Below are 21,113 nucleotides of genomic sequence, written 5' to 3'. Positions count from 1 at the left end.
TCACTATAATTATTCTGAATTCTTTTTCTGGAAGGTTGCCTATCTCCACTTCATTTAGTTGTTTTTCTGGGGTTTTATCTTGTTCCTTCATCTGGTACATAGCCCTCTGCCTTTTCTTCTTGTCTATCTTTCTGTGTATGTGGTTTTTGTTTCACAGGCTGCAGGATTGTAGTTCTTCTTGCTTCTGCTGTCTGCCCTCTGGTGGATGAGGCTATTTAAGAGGCTTGTGTAAGTATCCTGATGGGAGGGCCTGGTGGTGGATAGAGCTGACTGTTGCTCTGGTGGGCAGAGCTCAGTAAAACTTTAATCCGCTTGACTGTTGATGGGTGGGGCTGGGTTCCCTCCCTGTTGGTTGTTTGGCCTGAGGCAACCCAACACTGGAGCCTACCTGGGCTCTTTGGTGGGGCTAATGACAGACTCTGGGAGGGCTCACGCCAAGGAGTACTTCCCAGAACTTCTGCTGCCAGTGTCCTTGTCCCCATGGTGAGCCACAGCCACCCCCCGCCTCTGCAGGAGACCCTCCAACACTAGCAGGTAAGTCTGGTTCAGTCTCCCCTGGGATCATTGCTCCTTCCCTTGGGTCCCGATGCGCACACTCCTTTGTGTGTGCCCTCCAAGAGTGGACTCTCTGTTTCCCCCAGTCCTGTCAAAGTCCTGCAATCAAATCCCACTAGGCTTCAAAGTCTGATTCTCTAGGAATTCCTCCTCCCGTTGCCGGACCCCCAGGTTGGCAAGCCTGACGTGGGGCTCAGAACCTTCACTCCAGTGGGTGGACTTCTGTGGTATAAGCGTTCTCTAGTCTGTGAGTCACCCACCCAGCAGTTATGGGATTTGATTTTACTGTGATTGCGCCCCTCCTACCGTCTCATTGTGGCTTCTCCTTTGTCTTTGGATGTGGGGTATCTTTTTTGGCGAGTTGCAGTGTCTTCCTGTCGATGATTGTCCAGCAGCTAGTTGAGATTCTGGTGTTCTCACATGAGGGAGTGAGAGCACGTCCTTCTACTCCGCCATCTTGGTTCCTGTCCCAGTCATGTTTTTAATGTTCTTAAAGTTGTACTTTAACAGGGAACAGAGGTCATTTGCTGTATTTCAAAAATGGTATGGACAAGTGATCACCTTAATCAGTATAAACAATCAGAACTTGAACAGTAAGGAGTAGCTCTCCAGATGCAAGAGAGTGATTGCAAAGGACTCTGGGGCTTAAAGCAAGAAGAGATATTACAATGTTATATGAAAAAGAGGGGTTTGCCCAAAATGTTATACATACATGTGTATATACATCTATGTGCGTACATACATACACACATTCTACACAGAGGTAGAGAGAGAAAAAAGAGTGGAAGGCTATAAGAGTAATCACCAAAATTATATTATCAGTGATTATCTGGAGGGAGCCTAAAGGGAAAATTTAATTTTCTTTCCTGTGCTTTTCTGTATTTTTCAACTTTTAACCAGAAGTATGCATTACATTTGAAAGTTCCTCAAAGTTATTTAAAAGAAAACCAGCAGATGAACTTGATAAAAAATCTGAGAGTAAATTAAGAGAAATTCACCCCCTATTTGGGCACACAGGGGAATGGTATGGTGGGAATATACGTCCTGTCCTAGAAAATCATAAATACCTAGTTTTACCAGAAACAAAGGAAGCAAAAACAGCTAACTGGGTCACTTGTTGCTAACAGAACTTCAGATCAGTTTTCAACTGAGGGTGATTTTGCCGCAGAGAACATGAGGCAAAGCCTGGAGACATTTTTGTTTGTCACAACTGGGTGGGGGGGGTGGAGAAATGCTACTGACATCTAGTGGGTGGAGCCCAAGGATGCTGTGACACATCCTCCAATGCACAGACCCGCCCACAAAAAAGAATTCTCCGGTCACAATGTGAATTGTGCCAAAGTTGAGAAATCCTGGTTTTTAACAAAAAGCCAAGGGAGGAAAAAACAGGATCTGAAGTGTCCACACTATGGTTATGATTATGTACATAGAGTCAAGGATATAGTTAAAACTACGTACACCCCATCCCCACCCACCAGACCCTCTGCCTGACCTGGGGGCACTCCTCTGGGGAGTCGTCCCTCCACCTGGGGGATAAGGAGTGATGAAAAGGTGTTTTTCCTTCCTTTGCTCTCCTCTGAAATAAAGTTCCTGTCCTTACCATGGAACATTACACAGCTATCATAATGAAAAATGTTGAACTACATAAACTGACCTTGAAAGATGCCCAGAATATATTAAGTGAAAACAGCAAATTGCCCAACGATGTGTATAGCATGATCCATTTTTGTAAAAGTAAACTATACAAAGAGGTATTAACATTTGCTTATGTGCACAATGAGGTGTTACTGCAGCAATTTATATTAGGGAAAAGTTGGAAGTGTTTCAGTTAAAATAATAGATTGAGGACATGTGTTTGCCCACTCCCAAAGCCCTACCAAAATCAGAGTATCTAACCGAAAGGTATCAACCCAAAAAAGAACCAAAAAGAACAGGTGAGAGGACAGTAGCGGATGAGAGGGGCTACATTTTGAGGAGGTGGAGAGCAGGTGAGTTAAAGCAGAAAATACCTGCAGAAGGGGGTGCCAATAAGCAGCCAGGCTACCTGCTAGCCTTACAGCCTCTTTGTATGAAGAGGAAGTAGCGCTAGATACTTGACTTCCATCTGGTGGGAAATTAACAGAATATGCTCTTTCCCACCCCCCACCCCCCTTTACTGCCATCTGCTGGAAAATGATCTTAATAGACAAAGTGGCAATGTTTACAAGGTGAATGGCAACCCTAAGGTGTGGTTCCACTGTGTGCTGCCCAGCTTGCAAATGTGTACATGGGCCCCCCCCCCCCCAATGAGAAGCAGAAAGATTTATGGACTAAATCCAAAAATGCCAGGAACTGAGTCAGAACGATGTGTCAGAGGTGGAGAGGGATTACCAACAGAAGTATGGCTCGGAACCGTGTATGAGAAGCAGTGAGACCACGGTGGCACATTGTATTTTCCAAAGATGGTCACAGCGGTATCTCTCATTCCACATGGATTCGCCAATGTGACCAAGGTCTGTCCCCTCGCCTTGAATTGGGACAGGCTTGTAACAGCAGAATGCAGTGGAAGTGATGCTGTGTAATTTCCGAAGCTGGAACTCTGGTGCTGGAATCCTAAGCCCCCATGTAAGCACTGTGACTGTCCTGAGACCACCATGCTGTGAGGAAGCTCAAAGTAGCCTCCAAACCCCACGGAGTGGACCTGAGACTAAGGAGAGAGAGAAGGAAAAACAGAGAGAGACAGAGAGAGAGATATGCCTGGTCCCCTGCTATTCCAGCCTCAGTCACCTTCTGGTTGTAACCTCGTGAGAGATCTCAAGCCAGAAGGCCTTTCCCAAATTCTTTAGTCACAGAAACTATGACAGAGGTTAAAATACCTATTGTTTTGATTAGTTTTGGGTGACTTTTTACTTAGCAACTGTAACTGGAATAATAACCACCTAGGGCCCCTTTCAGATCTGATACAGCCAGGCAACTACCCCTTCCCATCCTTGACAGAAGTTCGTTCTACAGAAAAATGGAACCAGGGAGGCTCCAGAGCTAAGGACACCAGACACAGCGGAAGGTAGGGAGAATCACTCTACTACAAACAGGAATGTAATAGGAAAGTCCAGATGCTGACTAGGAAGAACCCTGGTCCCTCCTGCCACTTGGCTCTAAGGATGCTGCTAGCAGGGCACATATCCTCATCACAGTGGGAAACTGGAGTGTTATCTCTGGAGAAACCCAAGAAAATCAACCTGCAGATATTATGGGCCAAGCTAAGTCTCTATGTAGCAGCAAGAGTGAAATTTTTTAAACAAATGTTATATCTCACTTATAGTTAATATCCTCAGAGAGACAATAAGGTATTGCATCCATGAAACATGAATAAGATTCTATTAAATTGAAAAGAAGGAGTGTCTTGGTTGGATTTCCCTAGAAGCAGAATCTGAAACAATGATTCCAGTGCAAGTGATTTTTGGCAGGTAATCCCAGAAAAAACTGGTTGAGGAGTTGGGAAGTGAGACAGGAAGAGAAAGGAGGACAATAAAAGGTGTGTTATTCCAGCCAGTTACTACTGTGGGCATCTTGCTGGGGACGTATTGGAGATGGTGTAGAACATCCCTCAGAAGTATCCCAACAAGTGCATAAGAACACACTGCTTCCGAGGGAAGTGACCGTCATTACTTCTAACCTGTCCTGCACTCAGGCTGAGGATGCTACTTGGAAGAAAACAGCCCTTGGGCAGGCGTCATAGATATTTGCAGCAAACAGCTTTGGGCAGCACACAGGGCTGAATGCCAAGGGCTTATGGCAGCAGTGTCTGCTACAAGAAGCAATCAGAAAACAAGAAAGAGTTCTTGCAAATTAAAAGCATGAGAGCAGGACTTCCCTGGTGGCGCAGTGGTTAAGAATCCGCCTGGAATGCAGGGGACAGGGGTTCGAGCCCTGGTCCGGGAAGATCCCACATGCCGGGGAGCAACTAAGCCCATGTGCCACAACTACTGAGCCTGCACTCTAGAGCCCGCGAGCCACAACTACTGAGCCCGTGTGCCACAACTACTGAAGCCCGTGTACCTAGAGCCTGTGCTCCAGGCTCAATGAGAAACCCCACGCACCGCAACGAAGAGTAGCCCCCGAGTAGCCCCCGCTCGCTGCAACTAGAGAAAGCCCACGTGCAGCAACAAAGACCCAATGCAGCCAAAAATAAATAAATAAATAAATAAATTTAAAAAACAAAAACATAAGAGCAGAAATAAAACATTTGATGGAAGGTTGAGAAGGAAAAAGTTGAAGGTAGCCTGACTTAATCGATCTGGGGTGCAGGTTGGGCTTCAGGATTATTTAAATCTCCCTGGGTGATTTTAAAGCTCCCTGAGTACAGTTAGCATTGAGAACCACAGCTCGGCAGGAAAAAAGTACTTCCACAGTCACAATAATGTAAACAGAGAATACGATTTAACCAGAAAGTTGTCATGTAACTATATAAGAAGGACAAAAAGAGGGGAGGCAAGTAGGTGGGTGGCAAGAAATTTGCATCTACTACAAGAGGAAGGCAGCAGATCATGCCTCAGGTTGATAAATCAAGAAATAGCACATAAACATCTTATTCAGAAATATGGAGGTAAATACCAGAAGAAACAGCTGAAAGAGTAGTAAGTCATTTTCTTGGAGGAGCAGGACTCCGGAGGGATGGGTGTGTGTATATATGCATGTGGGGGAGTGGGGTGGGGGAATGCATCACTGACTTTTGCTATAAACATCGTAATATTATTTAATTTTTAATATCATGAATGTACATGAATTTGATCAAAATTTTAAAAAATAATTTTTATAAAGGGACGAAAGAAAAAATTGGGAGCAACCCAAGTATCCATCAACAAGAAAAGGCTAAATGAATTGTGATATACCATTTAACAGAGTACAATGCTATGCTTAGAACAAGATAGCTGTGTAGGTCCTGACATGGCTGGATCTTCAAGACACAGCATGGCTGTGACGGCAAAGAATAAGTATGATATGCCAGCATTTATGTAAACCACATGCACACAAAATAGAGCTATATATTTCCCATAGGAATAGAAATATGTACAAATAAAAGCACAAAGAGAAAAGTGGGGAAGAATACACTTGGGAGAGGTAACACGCATAACACGTGGGTCATGGCGAGAGTGGACTCAGATGTGGGGTAAAAGTCAAGGCAGATTTTGTTCTGTGTCTTTTTTTTTCCCCAAAGAAGGTAAGATTTTGTATTACCTGTAAAATTAAATTAAATATTAAAAGTTGAATATACATCGAGAGACTGAGAAGACAAGCCACAGATGGGGAGAAAATATTTACAAACGACACATCTGATAAAGCACTGTTATCCAAAATCTGCAAAGAACTCTTAAAACTCAACAATAAGAAAACAAACAATGCAATTGAAAAATGGGCCAAAGACCTTAACAGGCATCTCACCAAAGGAGACATACAGATGACAAGCAAACATATGAAAAGATGCTCCACATCATATGTCATCAGGGAAATGCAAATTAAAACAACACTTAGATACCATTACACACCTATTGGAATGGCCCAAATCGGGAAGACTGACAACACCAAATGCTGGAGAAAATGTGGGGCAATAGGAAACTCTCATTCATTGCTGATGGGATTGCAAAATGGTCCAGCCACTTTGGAATACAGTTTGGTGGTTTCTTACAAAACTAAACATACTCTTACCATATGATCCAGCAATCACACACCAAAACCCGCACACAGATGTTTCTAGCAGCTTTATCCATAATTAACAAAACTTGGAAGCAACCAAGATGTCCTTCAGTGGGTGAATGGAGAAATAAACTGTGGTACATCTAGACAATGGAATATTATTCAGTGTTAAAAAGAAGTGAGCGATCAAGCCATGAAAAGATATGGAGGAACTTTAAATGTATGTTACTAAGTGAAAGAAACCAATCTGAAAAGGCTGCATACGATAGGATTCCACCTATAAGATGTTCTGGAAGAGGCAAAACTATGGAGACAGTAAAAGGAGTGGTTGCCAGGGGTTGGAGGTGGAGAGAGAGGTGAATAAGCAGAGCACAGAGGACTTTTAGGGCTGTGAAAATACTCTGTATGATACTATCGTGATGGATACATGTCATTGTACATTTTGTCCAAACTCATAGAATGTACAACACCAAAAGTAAACCATAACGTAAACTACAGACTTTGAGTGATTATGATGCATCAGTGTAGTTTCGTCCATTGTAACAAATGCACCATCAGGTAGGGGATGTTGGTAGGGGGTGACGATGTGCACATGTAAGGGCCGGGGGCATGTGGGAAATCTCTATACCTTCCCCTCAATTTTGCTGTGAACCTAAAACTGCTCCAAAAAATAAAGTCCTAATGATATAAAATAGATAAACAATAAGGTCCTACTATATAGCACACGGAACTATATTCAATATCTTGTAATAAAGTATAACGGAAAAGAATATGAAAAAGAATATATATGTATATGTATAACTGAATCACTTTGCTCTACATCAGCAACTAACACAACATTGTAAAACTTTTAAAAAGTCCTAATGAATAAAACTGAATATGCCTTATATAGCATCTTGGATGTTCTATACCAAGCTATTAATAGTGGTTTCCTTTGGGGCGTGGATTAAGGTGGAGGGCAGGGAGGGCGAGAAAACTTTCTCTTTTTCCTCCATGTTATTCAGCATTAATAGTTTGACTGTGATAGTCTGAAAGACTTTTGAGTAGAATGGGGTTCTGGGGTCCTGGTAGTTCTGGCTGGTGTGTGTCTCTGGCTTTGGACCCAGGAGGAGGGTGAGGGTTCGGCTTGGCAAGGGCGGGGCCCAGCTCCAGGGGTGTCTGGTAGAACCAGCTGTGACATCAGACAGGGATGTTGACAGAGTGACTCACTTTTCAGGAGGGGTGGAGATGACTCCCTCCTCTCCTTCCCTGTGAGCTGCCCCCGGGGCTAGAGCCTACAGAGCTCCCTGTTTCAGCCATCCTAAAGGAGGAGTCCTTTCCAAATCAATAGAAACAAGGGACCATTTCAATCTGGGCCTTTGCACAAAGCTCTTTTGGAGCCAGCCTGGGGAGGGCGGGTAGGGGTTGTCCAAGGTTCATTGATTAGAGCAAAGGATGAAGAGTCCAAGGTTCATTGATTAGAGCAAAGGTTCATTGATTAGAGCAAAGGATGGGGGGGAGCTGGGAAAGAGCCTTAAAATGGGGATCTGGGGACCCCTTGGGGCTGTGAGAGGTGAGTTTGGGATAGTGAAAGGTTTTTGTCATCCACTGAGTTTCATTAGTGACTTTTAATTTAAAAGAGCTTTTAAGTACGGTCATTTTCTTATTCGGCCTTCAGGACCACCCGTGAGGTAGAAGGAACTGGTGGAAATATGCCCATTTTCCAGATGAGGAGACTGAGGCCTGGAGTGATTAGACCACATATCTGAGGGGCAGGTTAATAGCTGAGTGCAGTGTCCTCTCAGCCTGGCCCATAGCTTCTCTTTGTCTTTTTATCTGCCACTGTGTCCCTCCTTGAGAAGGAAACAGAAAGACATCTCTGTCCCCAAGACAATGGTCCACCTCCTTGGAATCCAATGATACCAGGCTGGCAGGAGCAGAGGGACCATCAGACAATGCTGGTCTCTGAGCAGGTTGTTGCTCATGAATCCACCCAACGTTGATGGGGCACTTGCTCCTGGCCGGGCACTGTGCTGAGTGCTTCACATACATGATCTCATGTCAGTCTCACAACAAGCCTATAATGTAGGAGACATTATTATCACCAGGCTGGCCATGTGGGCAATTTGGGTAACGTTGTATTACAATTCTTCATTTTGTTTTTTAACACATCCTCGATTCCTGTTTGCCTCTGTTCATGGAACGCATGTTTGTTGAGCACTTGGTCTGTGCTGGTCTCTCATAGACACGAGCATACAACAGTGGACAGAACAGATGGTATCCCTGCCCTCAAGAAGCTTACGGTCTCCTGTGGTGGGAGTGGCACAGAGAGACCATAAAAGGATGTTATCACTTTTATCCTCATAGCATCCTGGCCACAGGGTAGGGGAGGGGACGAATGGTACAGGAGGTTACCTCTGAGGTCATGCAGAGAGTGGCTGGCAGAGGACTGAGATCCTCTGTGGCCAAAATGGAAACAAATAGAACCACAAGCGAGAAGGAAGGAGGCAGCTGTGGGTACCCCAGAAGTCCTGAGGCGCCACAACACACAGAGTGGAGAACTCCAGACGTCAGCAATCCCTTCCCACAGCCAACAGTTCTACTAGCAACGCTTGGGGGAGGCAGGCAATGTCTCTTTACTTCAAGGGAGGCTCAGAGAAACTGAGTAAACGGTTCAGGTCACACAGCTAGTGGGAGATATAAGAGGGAGGGGGGTGGTTGGCTTTGGACTCCAAATTCAGTTCCCCATCTCATCCCATTGCTCAGTGGAACTCAGAAGATGGAGGGTGAAACCAAGACTAAGAGGATCCTGACTTACAGATTGACACCCCCAACGTGGTCTGAGGCTTTGAGGTTTACAAAGCATTATGACACGTCTTTGTTACACTGTCTGTCCCTTCTTTTATGGTTGATTAGGACAGACTTCACGTGTGCATCAGCAGAACACAGGTGACACTTTCAACTGGGTCACTGAGGAGAGTGTAATCAAAGTTCTCTTTATAAAGGTGAAGTCAGGATGTAGGGAAACCAACAAGACCTAGTGCCGGACCTGCATCGGCAGGGAGCCGTCATCTCCCCTAGCTTGAGGGGCAAGGAGAGGGAGTGATTACTGGGCCCAGGAGGAGTGGTGCTCCTGGTGGTCCTATGAAGAAGGCACCCTGGCAGGAGCTGGGACCTTCAGTGGAGACACACAGACAGCCCATGCTGACCTGGAAGGGAAGGAGCTGGAAAATACACACCCTGACTGTACCCTCTCCATGCCCTCTAGTCTCCTGCCTGCGCCTTCGATTTGCTGAGCCCAACGCAAACCCAGAAGGCAGGGGAGCCTGATTCTATAGGCTACATGGGTCAGCCCCCCAAGGCACAGAAGGGGATGGAAAGGGTGGGGAGTAGCTATGGAGGGGCAAATAGAAAAGATTTAGCACAGCATGTGATGCAAGCAGATCAATAGCCATCAGCCTGACTACCTTAGATGGAGCTACTGGGTAAAGGCTCTCTCTCTCTCTGCTGGGATTGCTCAGCTGGTAGGATGTGAACCTGATGCCACTGATCATCTTGCTGCACATAAGAAAAGTGAAGCTTCAGAGTAAAGCCAACATAGAGAAAAAGTGAGGCCAGAAGAGATGGAGGGGGTTGGTATCCTGATGGCATAATTGTGTCCCTGGATCCAGCCATGCCTGAAGGTTGAGGAAACACCCTCAGAGCCAATGGATTTTGTTTAGTGTAACCTGGTAGGAGCTGGGATTCTGTCACTTGCATCAGAAAGGGTCCTGACTGATGCACAGCTGCCTGCAGGTGTCCAGGGATGAAGACAAGTCAGAGTGGAGATCTTCCAGTCCTGGGCCATGAGGGATAGTTTGTGAGCACCAATCCTTGAGGGCAGGGAGTATAAAAATGGGAAGGTGTCTCTAAAGGCAGAAGCCTCTGTGTGAAGTCATGACAACCACCAACATCATGTGTAATAATACTCTCATCTGCCAGCTGCATCTCCCTGTGCTTGACATACATCATATGGTGCCACCCTCTCCAAAATCTTCTGGGGGTGGTACATGCCCATTTTACAGATGAGGAAACTGAGGCATAGAGCTATCAAGTCACTTGCAGAGCCAGGATTTGAAATCAGGTAGTCTGGCTCTTTTTTCTTTTTCTTTTTTTTGGCTGTGCTGGTGTGGCATACAGGATCTTAGTTCCCTGATCAGATCTCGAATCCATACCCCCTGCATTGGGAGCACAGAGTCCTAACCACTGGACCAGTCTGGCTCTTCTGGCTCTTCTTAACCACCTTCCCCCCTCCACTTTCCTAAAACTTCCTCAAATAAAACTGAGTAAAATCAGGATATAAACAGATATTATTAGCAAAGCTGCTCTGAGGGTGGGGGTCAAGGTCAGTGTTCAAAGAAGCCAGAGCTGAGCTCTCTGAGATTCACCATCACACTGTGGAATTCCCTTTTCCTTCTCATTTGAGCACCATAGTAGAGGGCTATGAGGGAGTGCACTGGGGAGCAGATTTGGACCCATATTCAGGAAGGACCTCAAATGTAGACTTTTGGTGTAACCGTCTTATGTGGAGTACAATTATATTTGTACCATATCTTCTTTTGAAAAACTATTGATTTGTTAAATGTAAACACTTAAACACATACTACAATATGTGCAAGCCCCCATCCCCCACTTTTTGGGCATTTCCCCTCCTCCTCCTTTTCCTTGTTCTTCTCCTTCCTCCTTTTAAAAACTGAAGGATAAATTCTCTTCTAAAGGAAACTAGGGCTGTTTGCAGAAATGGCTAATTCTAGATTTGGGTAAGGGAAATGTAGATGAACAACTAGTTTGCCAGAAACTAAGCAAGCACACAGAGAAAATGGTGGGGACACATCAAAAGGATGAAGGAACCAGCTTGAAGGGGCTCCCACTGGCCAAATTTGGGATAATTTGAGCATTAAATTAAATAATGATAGTAAGGGATTACAAATCATAGAATAAAATAAGAATTCATGAGTCCATACAGATATAAACAAAGTAGAATCTCGACTAATAAATGTAAAAGGAATCCTGAAATTAGAAAAATCACCATTTGGCAGCTGTCACCATAATAATTTATTCAAGCAAGAATCACCAGTGATGGTGGGTGAGAGTATGATGAGAAACAGAATATTTACAGACTTAAAGTATCTCTCCACAAGGTACTTATAAAGGGCAAAGAGAAAACCAGTAACCTTACAGCAGAGAAACCTGGCAGGCACCACCTTAACCACGTGATCAAAGTTAAAATCACATGATATCAAACGCCTCCGGACACGCTGCGCTGAGAATGACTTATCATTTCTGTGGTTTTCCTGCCCAAGATATAGAACCTGAATCTAATCATGGGGAAACAGCAGACAAGCCCAAATTGAGGAGCACAGTTCAAAACAACTGGCCTTGACTCTTTACAAATGTCAAGGTCCCAAACACAAACACTAAGGAACTGTTCCAGATCAAAGGAAACTGAAGGCACATGACCACTAAATGCAGTTCTGGACCAGAAGAATTCATGTATTTATTTTACTAAAAAAGACATTACCTGGTGGCACAGTGGTTAAGAATCTGCCTGCCAATGCAGGGGACACGGGTTCGAGCCCTGGTCCAGGAAGATCCCACATGCCGCAGAGCAACTAAGCCCATGCACCACAACTACTGAGGCTGCGCTCTAGGGCCCGTGAGCCACAATTACTGAGCCTGAGTGCTACAACTACTGAAGCCCGTGCATGTAGAGCCCGTGCTCTGCAACAAGAGAAGCCACTGCAATGAGAAGCCCTCACACCGCATCGAAGAGTAGCCCCCGCTCGCCGCAACTAGAGAAAGCCCGCGCACAGCAACGAAGACCCAACGCAGCCAAACATAAATAAATAAATAAATAAAACATTAGTGAGAAAATTGACAAAATTTAAATAAGATCTATATATTAGATAACAATATGAAATCAATGTTAATGTCTTGATTAACATTATCTTATAAGATAATGTCCTTGCTTTTAGGAAACACACACTGAAATATTTAGGGATGAAGGGGCACATCAGGTCTGCAACCACTCTCAAATGTTTCAAGAAAAAGAAATGTTTGGGTAAGGAAAATATAGATGAACATCTACTTTGTCATATATATATATGAAGAGAGAGAGGGAGAATGGTAAAGAAAATGTAGTAAAAAGTTAATATTTGGGGAATGTGGAAGCTCTGGGTAAAAGTTGTATGAAAATTTTTTATTATATTTTGCAACTGATATTATTTCAAAATTAAAAATTAAAAATAGTGCAGTGTTAAAAATATACCTCATAGAGTGGGATTCTTAATGTGATCCCCAAATGGGTAACATGATTTGAGGCTAGTGTCTGGGATAACATAGGCAAATTCATCAAAAATATTATTTTACTAAACAAAATAATTGTTGGTTTGTTAAATCTGAAGGTTATAATTTATTTTCAGGCCATTACTAATCATAAATAAAGAAGTACATGGTCAAAAAATTGAGATGTAGTATACATGCAGTAAAGTACAATTTTACATTTTATATATACATGTAAATTTTGCAAGTTCTACTACCACTGATGTTCACCCATTATTTAATCCTCTCATGACCCTGGCCAGGTGGGCATCATTACCTTCAGTTTACAGAGAAGGAAACTGAGGAATGTCACACACTAGCAAGGGGCAGGATCCAGATTCAAAGCACTGTCTTTTGAATTCCAAAGCCAGTGTTTTTAAGCACTCTGATACACAAATTATTGATGCTATTGTCATCAACAAACATCAATTGAGTACCAGCTACTTTAGCTCCCCACTCCTCAGTTTCCTCATCTGTAAAAATGGGATCATAGTAACACGTTTATTGAGTTAAGACTCGTCAAGTGCTCAGAACAGTTCCTACACACAGTAAATGCTCAGGTGTGAATTGTTATTATTACCTACTGTGCATGAGGCACTGAGATCACCAAAGATGCTATTCTCCACTCCGGGCTACTCTCCACAAAGATAAACAGCCACTGCAGGCAACTCACGTTGAGGACCAACCTGCGGATCTCTGGTCCAGAGAACCAGACAGACAGATGCCTTGGAGGGAGCGGGCTCGGCCAGCAGGACACTGAGATAGGCCTCCCAACATCGCTACTTGGTCTGGGAGAAGCCACTGCCTTTATTTGGCAGTAGTCCTCGTGGTGACTCCCCAGGCAAGTTAGCATATGTCTAACAGAACCCCCCAACCCACAAGAGGTCTCCTCTGTCACCGTCAGTACAGGTCTGGGTGAATGAGACTTGTCCTTTTGCCTGGAGATCTCCCCACTGGCCCTGGAGGTCCCTGTCAGGATCAGTCAGGATCCAATCAGAAAAAGAGAAACCACTCCAAGCATCTGAAGAGGGCCTGATTGCAGAGAATTAGATACACATGTGGTAGAAGAGTGGGGAAGCCAAAGAGCCATTGAGAAAGTTACTGCCACCCCTCAGCTGGAGGGGCAAGGGGGCAGATGATGTCACTGGAGCCCAGGGCCAGGGTCACCTGCAGAAGCTGTAACCATGACTGGCCTGTCCCCTGGGAGCCGTGGAAAAGATGCGGCCAGAACCAGAGGTGTTGCCCAAGGCAGAGAGAGAGGAGAACTCCATCCTCCCACCCCCATGCCCTCCCCCGGTGCCACAAGCTTCTTCCTTTGACCTGCCCCCTGGGCTCCAGCCAGTGCCCTCCAGCTGACCCAGGAGCCTGGGGGGTGCAGCCTGAAAGGCTCATTGCCACCCCCCTACCCGCCCCCCCCCCACACAGATGAAGAAGGGGAAGGAACAGATCTCAGGGCACAGGGGCTAAGACTAGCCCATGGCCTTTCCACCTTGGCATTCCAATAGCTCATCCAGTGCCTGGCACAGACCCAGGCTTCATAAACAGGTGTGAACAAATGATTGACCATTGGGGCAGGAAGGCACAGTGCCCTATGTCACTGATTGTTTTAAAAAGTGAACACCTGGTATAATCACTCTGGAAAACTGGTAATATTTACTAATGTTGAACACACTATGACCTAGCAATTGCACTCCTAAGCGTGTACCTAACATAAATGTGTACACATGTTCACCAGAAGACATTTACTGGAATGTTTGTAGTGTTGCTTATTACAATAGCCTCATACTGGAAACTCCCCAAAAGCTCATCAACAGTGAAATGGATAAACACAATGCAATACTGTACAGCCACGGTAATGAGTGATCTATAACTACCCACATCAACGTGGATGACTTGTCAACAGGATGGCAAGGGAAGGAAGCCAGACACAAAGGAGTATGTGCTACATGATTCCATTTGTATAAATAGAAAAACAAGCAATACTAATGTCTGCTTCAGAAGTCAGAGTCGTGGTCACCCTTGGTGGTGATGGTGACAGTAAAGGAGTATTTGGGAGGGGGCTTCTGGGTAATGTTCTGTTTCTTCAGCCATGTGCTGGTTACATGAGTGTGTTCAGTCTTTGAAATTTTGTTAAGCTATACATTTATGATTTGTACACATTTTTCTATGTTATTCTTTAATTATGTTTACCTTTAAAAAAAAAAGAGTACCCTAAGAGAGGGCCTGTTTACTTATCCCACTTCCTGCATCCCTCATCTCAGTCCAGAGAGCTTCCCTGGAAACTGGATGCAGGAGGATGCTGGGCCTGGGTTCACAGCCAAAGATGAGAAAGAAACAAGCCCCGAGGCCTGGGGTCTTTTTGGGTGCCAAGCCATGTGCTAAGCTCTTACAGGAGTGGTCTCATGGCCCCCTCAGTTGGGCGCGAGCGCACACACACACACACCTCTAGGGGGTAGCACTATGGTTATGAGGAATGAGGCTCAGTGAGCTGACCGGCTCCAAGCCACACAACTAGTAACTGGTTGGGGCAAGATTGGAACTCAGGTTATGTTGGCCCCAGAGCCCAGGATCTTAACCCCTTTGCTCCCCTATGATCCAGAGGAAGCAGGAGACACAAGTGATGTTGACTATGGCTCCTAGCCCTTAACTGCACACCTCTGATTCTGATTTTCTGGAGGAAAACCAGAAGGTGGATGTTAGTAACGATCTTCCCTGCTTTCTTCTAAAGGGGTGAAGCATAGATGACCATCCTTCAATTCCCCAAATGTGCTTGCTCTCCTCTTTGGGCCTTTGCACAAGCTTTCGATTCTCCCAGAACTACTCTTCTTTTGGTCTTCACTTAGGGGCTAAAGTTGTGCTTGAGTTTGGACTTATGAGTCTGACTCACCTGGATTTGAATCCTACTCAGTCTTCAAATCTCAGATTAGGCCTCACTTGTTCCAGGAAGCCTTCCATGACCCCTTGCAACCTGGGCACCTTGTACTTCCCTGTTATAGCACTCCCCCGCTGGACTGTAATTGTTTACATCAGACTGGCAGCTCCACGTGATCAGACACACCAGCCTTGCTGCTTGCTGTTGCATCCCCAGGGCCAAGCTCATAGTAGGTGCCTGACAAATATTTGTTGAAAGAATGGAGGAAAGTGCTCTGGCAGTCATCGGATGATGGTCCACCTTGAAGGGCTGGTCCCTTTCCCATAACGTGCAAATATCGCTTGCCTGTGAGCCCAAGTTCCTTTGTTTGCTTTTTGAGCATCTTTCTTTTTGGGGAAGAAGAGGCCAGACACTTTTCATTTATGGTTGAAGCTTATACTTTGGGTGGATCTGATCATGTGATTCTTAAGTCAAAATGCAGAGTGCTACAAAAATGCCAGGCAGGGGGCAGCATCCACATGGAGATACTGGAGGCTGTCAGAAGAAGTGGTCCCAGAAAAATGGAAGGTGAGGGTGGCCTCTGGACTTTAAGCCGCTCTGAGACCCTTTTTGTTTGTAGCTGTCTGGATTAGCAGAGACACATTCTCCTTGCTTCCCAGAGAAGAAATGCCTCCCTCTGAAGCAGGGTTTCCCAACCTCACCACTATTGATATTTTGATATAAATATCTGTTGTGGGAAATTGTCCTGTGCCTTGAAGGGTGTTTAACAATGTAGTGGGTTGAAAAGCATCCCTGAAAATTCATGTCCATCTGGAACCTCAAAATGTGACCTTGTTTGAAATAAGGATCTTTGCAGATGTAAATAGTTAAGGATCTTGAGATGAAATCATCTTGGATTTAGGGTTGACCCTGAATCTAATGACTAGTGTCCTTATAGAAAGAGGACAGGCCACACAAGACCCAGGGAAGAAGGCCATGTGAAGATGGAGAAGGAGATTGGCGTGATAGAGCTACAGGGCAAGGAATGCCAAGGATTGCTGGGAGCCATCAGAAGATGGGAAGAATCCTTCCCTAGAGCCTTCGGAGGGAGTGTAGCCTTGCCAGCACCTTGATTTTTGACTTCTAGCCCCAAAATTGTGAGACAACAAATTTCTGTTGTCTTAAGCCATTTGTTTGTGGTGTTCTGTTATGGCAGCCTTGGGAAACTAATATTGCATACAAGCACTGTCTCTGGCTTCTACCCTCTAGAAGTCAAGAGTACCCTTCTCAGTTATAACAAACAAAAATGTCTCCAGACATTGCAGAATGTCTCCTGGTTGAGGGAGCAAAATAGTCCCCTCTCTACCCCTTGTTGAGAACCACTGCTCTAATGGGGCAAAAATGATGAGAGGACTGAGCAAAGTGGGATGAACCTGGGTTTAAATTTCAGCCCCACCCAGAAGAGCTACGTGACCTTGGGAAAGTTGCTAAACATCTCTGAACCTCAGTCTCCGCATGAGTAAAATGGGAGTTAAAAGGGTACTTGGGGGACTTCCTTGGCGGTCCAGTGGCTAGTTTTCATTTTTTTCATTTTTCAAAGCATTCTCTTGTTGCTTTATAATCGTGATAGCTGCTTTATTTAATTTCCTTTCTCTTGGGAATTCCCTGGTGGTCCAGTGTTTAGGGCTCCTCGCTTCCACTGCAGGGGGCACGGGGTCATGCTGAGGCAATGAGGGACTATGTCGAACGTGCTTAGCACGGCGTCCAGCCCTTAGCGAACGCTCAATAAACAGTAACTGAAAGAGTAATTGTTGTGTTTTTATTAAGCAATACTAATATTACCTAATGGGTAATAAATATATTAAGAAATAACAATGGCAATGATCATTATCATTATTATTTACCATTTGCAAGCTGAGTCAGTTTTTCTCATCAAAATCTACTATGGACTGATGGGAAACCCGGGCAGTGGCTCTTAAAGATGGAGGAGGTGTTGGGTTTCCCATCTTGGCATCCTACTTTCCAAACTCCTTCTTTCTCTTACTCCATCCCACTTGAGCCTGAGAGGAAGCTTGCAAGATGCACAGGGCAGTCACTTAAAATGTGTCATCCTCATTTCACAGAGGTAGAAATGGAGGGGCAAAAGCATTGAGTGACTTATCCAAGTCAAGTGGCCAGTAGCCAAGTCAGGGCTGGAACTCTGGGCCACTAAAACACTCTGTGCTCCTCGCTCTCCCACCTCTAAGGCACCCTTTCCCCCACTTCTTTTAGATACCTGGCACTACCTCCCTGGGCCTGTCCAACTTTATGACTTGGTGGTTCCAACAGAACCCAGCTCATGGTGGGCAGGACTGGATACATAGTCAAGTATTCTGTCTCTACCAGGGTCTAGTAACAGGCCAGGAGCTGTTTCTCAGAAGGTGTGAAAATTCCTGCCGTGGATTGCATGGTCGGTCTTGTTCCAAAATCCCAGGTCCTGCACTGTTATTCTCCCACTGGATCTTGCTTTAAGCTTCACGCTTTTCCCACCACTAATACCTCCAACACCATAAGGCCTGCTGTATCACATAGCCCAACTGACAGGGCTGTTGGCACCATAGCCGGAACTGCTGCAGAGCCCTTTCTTGCTTTGAGCCCTCTTGGGGCTGGCACCCATTTGTACCACGTGGTATATGAGCATATTAAGCATTGCTCCCTGAGCCCATCCCAAGAGGCCTACCAGCAGAGAGAAGGTGGTGGCAGCGCTCAGTCTCTCTGCTATCCTCTCTAGTAAGTCCACTCTGGCCCTAAAATTGTGCATCCTAAGCAGCAAAACAAAAGTCCTTCTCTGGACTTCAGTGACTGTGTTGATGCTAACACATGTCTCTTGCAGGGTGGTGGGGGTCAGGGAATGGCTGACCCTCATTCTAAGCATTTTATCACAGCTTGCTTTCTAACCGCATCCAGGCCCACCCTCCTTCAAAGAAGTCTGCCCATCCTACCCTCTGTCCTCTTCCATCCTGTTGGGAGCAGACAGACAGCAACCCTGCTGCCTGGCAGATCCTTGTCTGGAGGCACATGGGTGTAGGAGTCAACAGCATGGACTTGAGTTTAGCTGGAGGGTGTCTCCATTCCTGGGTGGCCACTCATCTAAGCTACTATATTCCTCAGTTTCCTGATCTGTAAGAGGAAGACAATAGTACCAGTTTCATAAGACTGTTTTGAGAATTAAATGAGTTGATGACTATAAAACGGTGTGAGGCACAACGCTTGCCACCATCATCACTCCAGGTTGCAACAGCTGGTTTAGGGGCTATCTCCTCATTTAACTAGAAGCCCCTTGAGGGCCAGAATGGTCTGCTCCATACATTACCCCAGGACACTCAGGAAATAATACATTATCACTATTTAGAAATGTCTCTTGAATTTATATCCATTTAATAATCAGCCAAGTTTTTTCCTTCCAGGAATGCAGGTTATTTGTATCCGAGACAAACTGCAGTGAGTATGTATTAAGTGCCAGGTGGTGAACAGAGTAGAGGCCTCACAGTGAGGTGCAAGAAGCAAGACAGTCCGACAAATCGAATGAACTTTCTGGGTCTTAGTTTCCCAGTTTGGAAAAAGAGAAGAATAGATACTATTACAAGGTTGCTGCAAGGATTTTCATAAACCATGCTTAACACCGTGCCAAGGGCATAGTAAGTGCTGAGCAAACAGTAGCTGTTATTATCATTTTAAGAATTATTGTTGAAAAAGTGAACGGTGAATGCACTTACGTGTCTAGCCAAGGCCAGTTACCTCGCTCTGGTCAGCGCGGCGCTGGGCGGGAGCGCTGGGCGGGGCCTCCGAAGCCCCGCCCCCCACGCACCCGTCGGGTCGCCGTGGCAACGCACTGCTAGGTCGCAGCCAGAGTGACGCGTGGCCGCTAGCCCCACGGCGCTCTCGGCCACACTCGGCGTTGACAAGGGGCTTTGACAAGGGTAGCTTCGGCAGTGATGACGGACGAGGACTCTGAGACTTCTGCCAGCGAGGCGCAAGCCCAGAATGAGAGCGAGCTGCCTGTTATTCAGCTGTGTGGGCTGGTGGAAGAGCTCAGGTACCAGCCTGCCGGCTTCTGGGGGCGGTCCCTCCTCAGCGTGTGGGCTCGGAGCTTGGTCCAGCACGGAATGCTCCAAGTCCGCATTGAACATTGAGGAAACTGAGACCCCCAAAGTGGGGAAGGCGCTTACCTTTGCTCTTTATTCCCGTGTTTCCACTGCCATGGCGCTAACAGGCCACTGATGGAGCCAAAAAAGAGGGTGGTGCGAAGCCCAGAGGGTAATTGGTGAAGCCAGAGCTTCAGCCTGGTGGGTCTGTCTGGTGCCACACTGTGTGCTTAGCCGCTCCTCTACTGTGCGGCGGCAGCTTGGACCAGGTGACCTCTAAGCCCCTTTCCAATGCTAAGATTCTATGCTAAAATTAATGTGGCACCAGATAGAAAGGAGGCTATTGAGATGTTTTTAGTATGAAGCAACTTATACCTGAACCTGAGTATAAGCATGGAGGTGGACAGCAAAGAAGGACTAGCTCAATATTCTGTATTTTTAGCAGTCTGTTTTAATGTCTACTATAGCAAGTAAATTGGATGTCAAGATTCCATGATGTAGTTGAGGTTAATTGTACAACTTACTGGTCTCACACAGAATATCCTGGCCTGGCAGCTGAATAGGTGTTACTTCAATATATTTATAAATAGTTTAGGTCAGAATTGAGGTATTATTGCTAAAATAGCTACAATCTTTTGAGTGCTTATTATGTGCCAAGTATTTTGCATATATGACCTTATAGAATGGCACATAACCCTAGAAAGTTGGTGAGGAAACAGACACAAAAGTTAAGTCACTTTCCTACAGTCACACAGCTAGTCAGTGGTAGTGCTAAGATTAAGACTCAGGTGTAACTCCCCAGCCTACACTGGGAACATGACATATGCTGAAAAAGAAAGATGCTTTGATATATTGGGCTTTTCTGTTGAGCCTTTCCCACTAATCTTAAAATTCAGCCAAACAGGATTTTCAGCTCAATAAACAGATATTCAGCTCAATAATGTATGCAAATATCAGAGCTGTTCTCTCTCATATATACATTTACATACATATGTGTGTATTATACACACTCATATAGAACATACATGTATGTTATATAAGTTAAAAGGGTCATACTCTTGGCATATACAGAATAAGCTAGGTTTATTATCTCTAGTTGTTTAAAAACCATCTATTCAAAGCTTTTCCACCATTTATAATAGACTTCTAGTGGATACTTCATCCATTGCGTGCTGGAAATAAAAGAGCTGAGAAATACAAACCAAAGGAAAAACCTCTGAATATTGTGGATGTGTGTAATTTCAAGAATTCAGTAGTAATTCAGAAGGAAACTCACAAATGGGTTAGGAGATACTTGAAGAAGAAACTTGTAGCAATTTAAAATACATAGGCATGTCTCATTTTATTGCATTTTGCTTTACTGCACTTTGCAGATATTGTGTTTTTTACAAAATGAAGGTTTGTGGCATCCCTGCATTGAGCAAGTCTATTGATGCCATTTTTCCAACAGCATTTGCTCACTTCATGTCTCTGTCACATTTTGGTAATTCTTGCAATATTTCAAACTTTTTCATTATTATTATATTTGCTATGGTGATTTGTGATCAGTGATTTCTGATGTTACTATTGCA

The 21,113-nt window shown here is 44.9% G+C and overlaps 1 protein-coding gene across 2 annotated transcripts in view; it reads left to right on the top strand.

Annotated features, from left to right (window-relative positions):
* Positions 1–19,357: 19,357 nt before the first annotated feature.
* The window catches only part of CCDC113 (coiled-coil domain containing 113), a 33,409-nt gene continuing 31,653 nt past the window's right edge, over positions 19,358–21,113 (top strand). For both annotated transcript variants that reach the window (XM_061173048.1, XM_061173047.1), the window contains exon 1: positions 19,358–19,493. In XM_061173048.1, coding sequence (XP_061029031.1) covers positions 19,393–19,493 — 101 coding nt within the window. In that variant the 5' untranslated portion in view covers positions 19,358–19,392. The remainder of the gene's footprint in view (positions 19,494–21,113) is intronic.

This window comes from Eubalaena glacialis, chromosome 18, assembly GCF_028564815.1.
Source record: "Eubalaena glacialis isolate mEubGla1 chromosome 18, mEubGla1.1.hap2.+ XY, whole genome shotgun sequence".
NCBI classification, from domain to species: Eukaryota; Metazoa; Chordata; class Mammalia; order Artiodactyla; family Balaenidae; genus Eubalaena; species Eubalaena glacialis.
The sequence above is the reverse complement of the archived record's forward strand: the minus strand, read 5'-3'. Positions and strand labels throughout refer to the sequence as shown.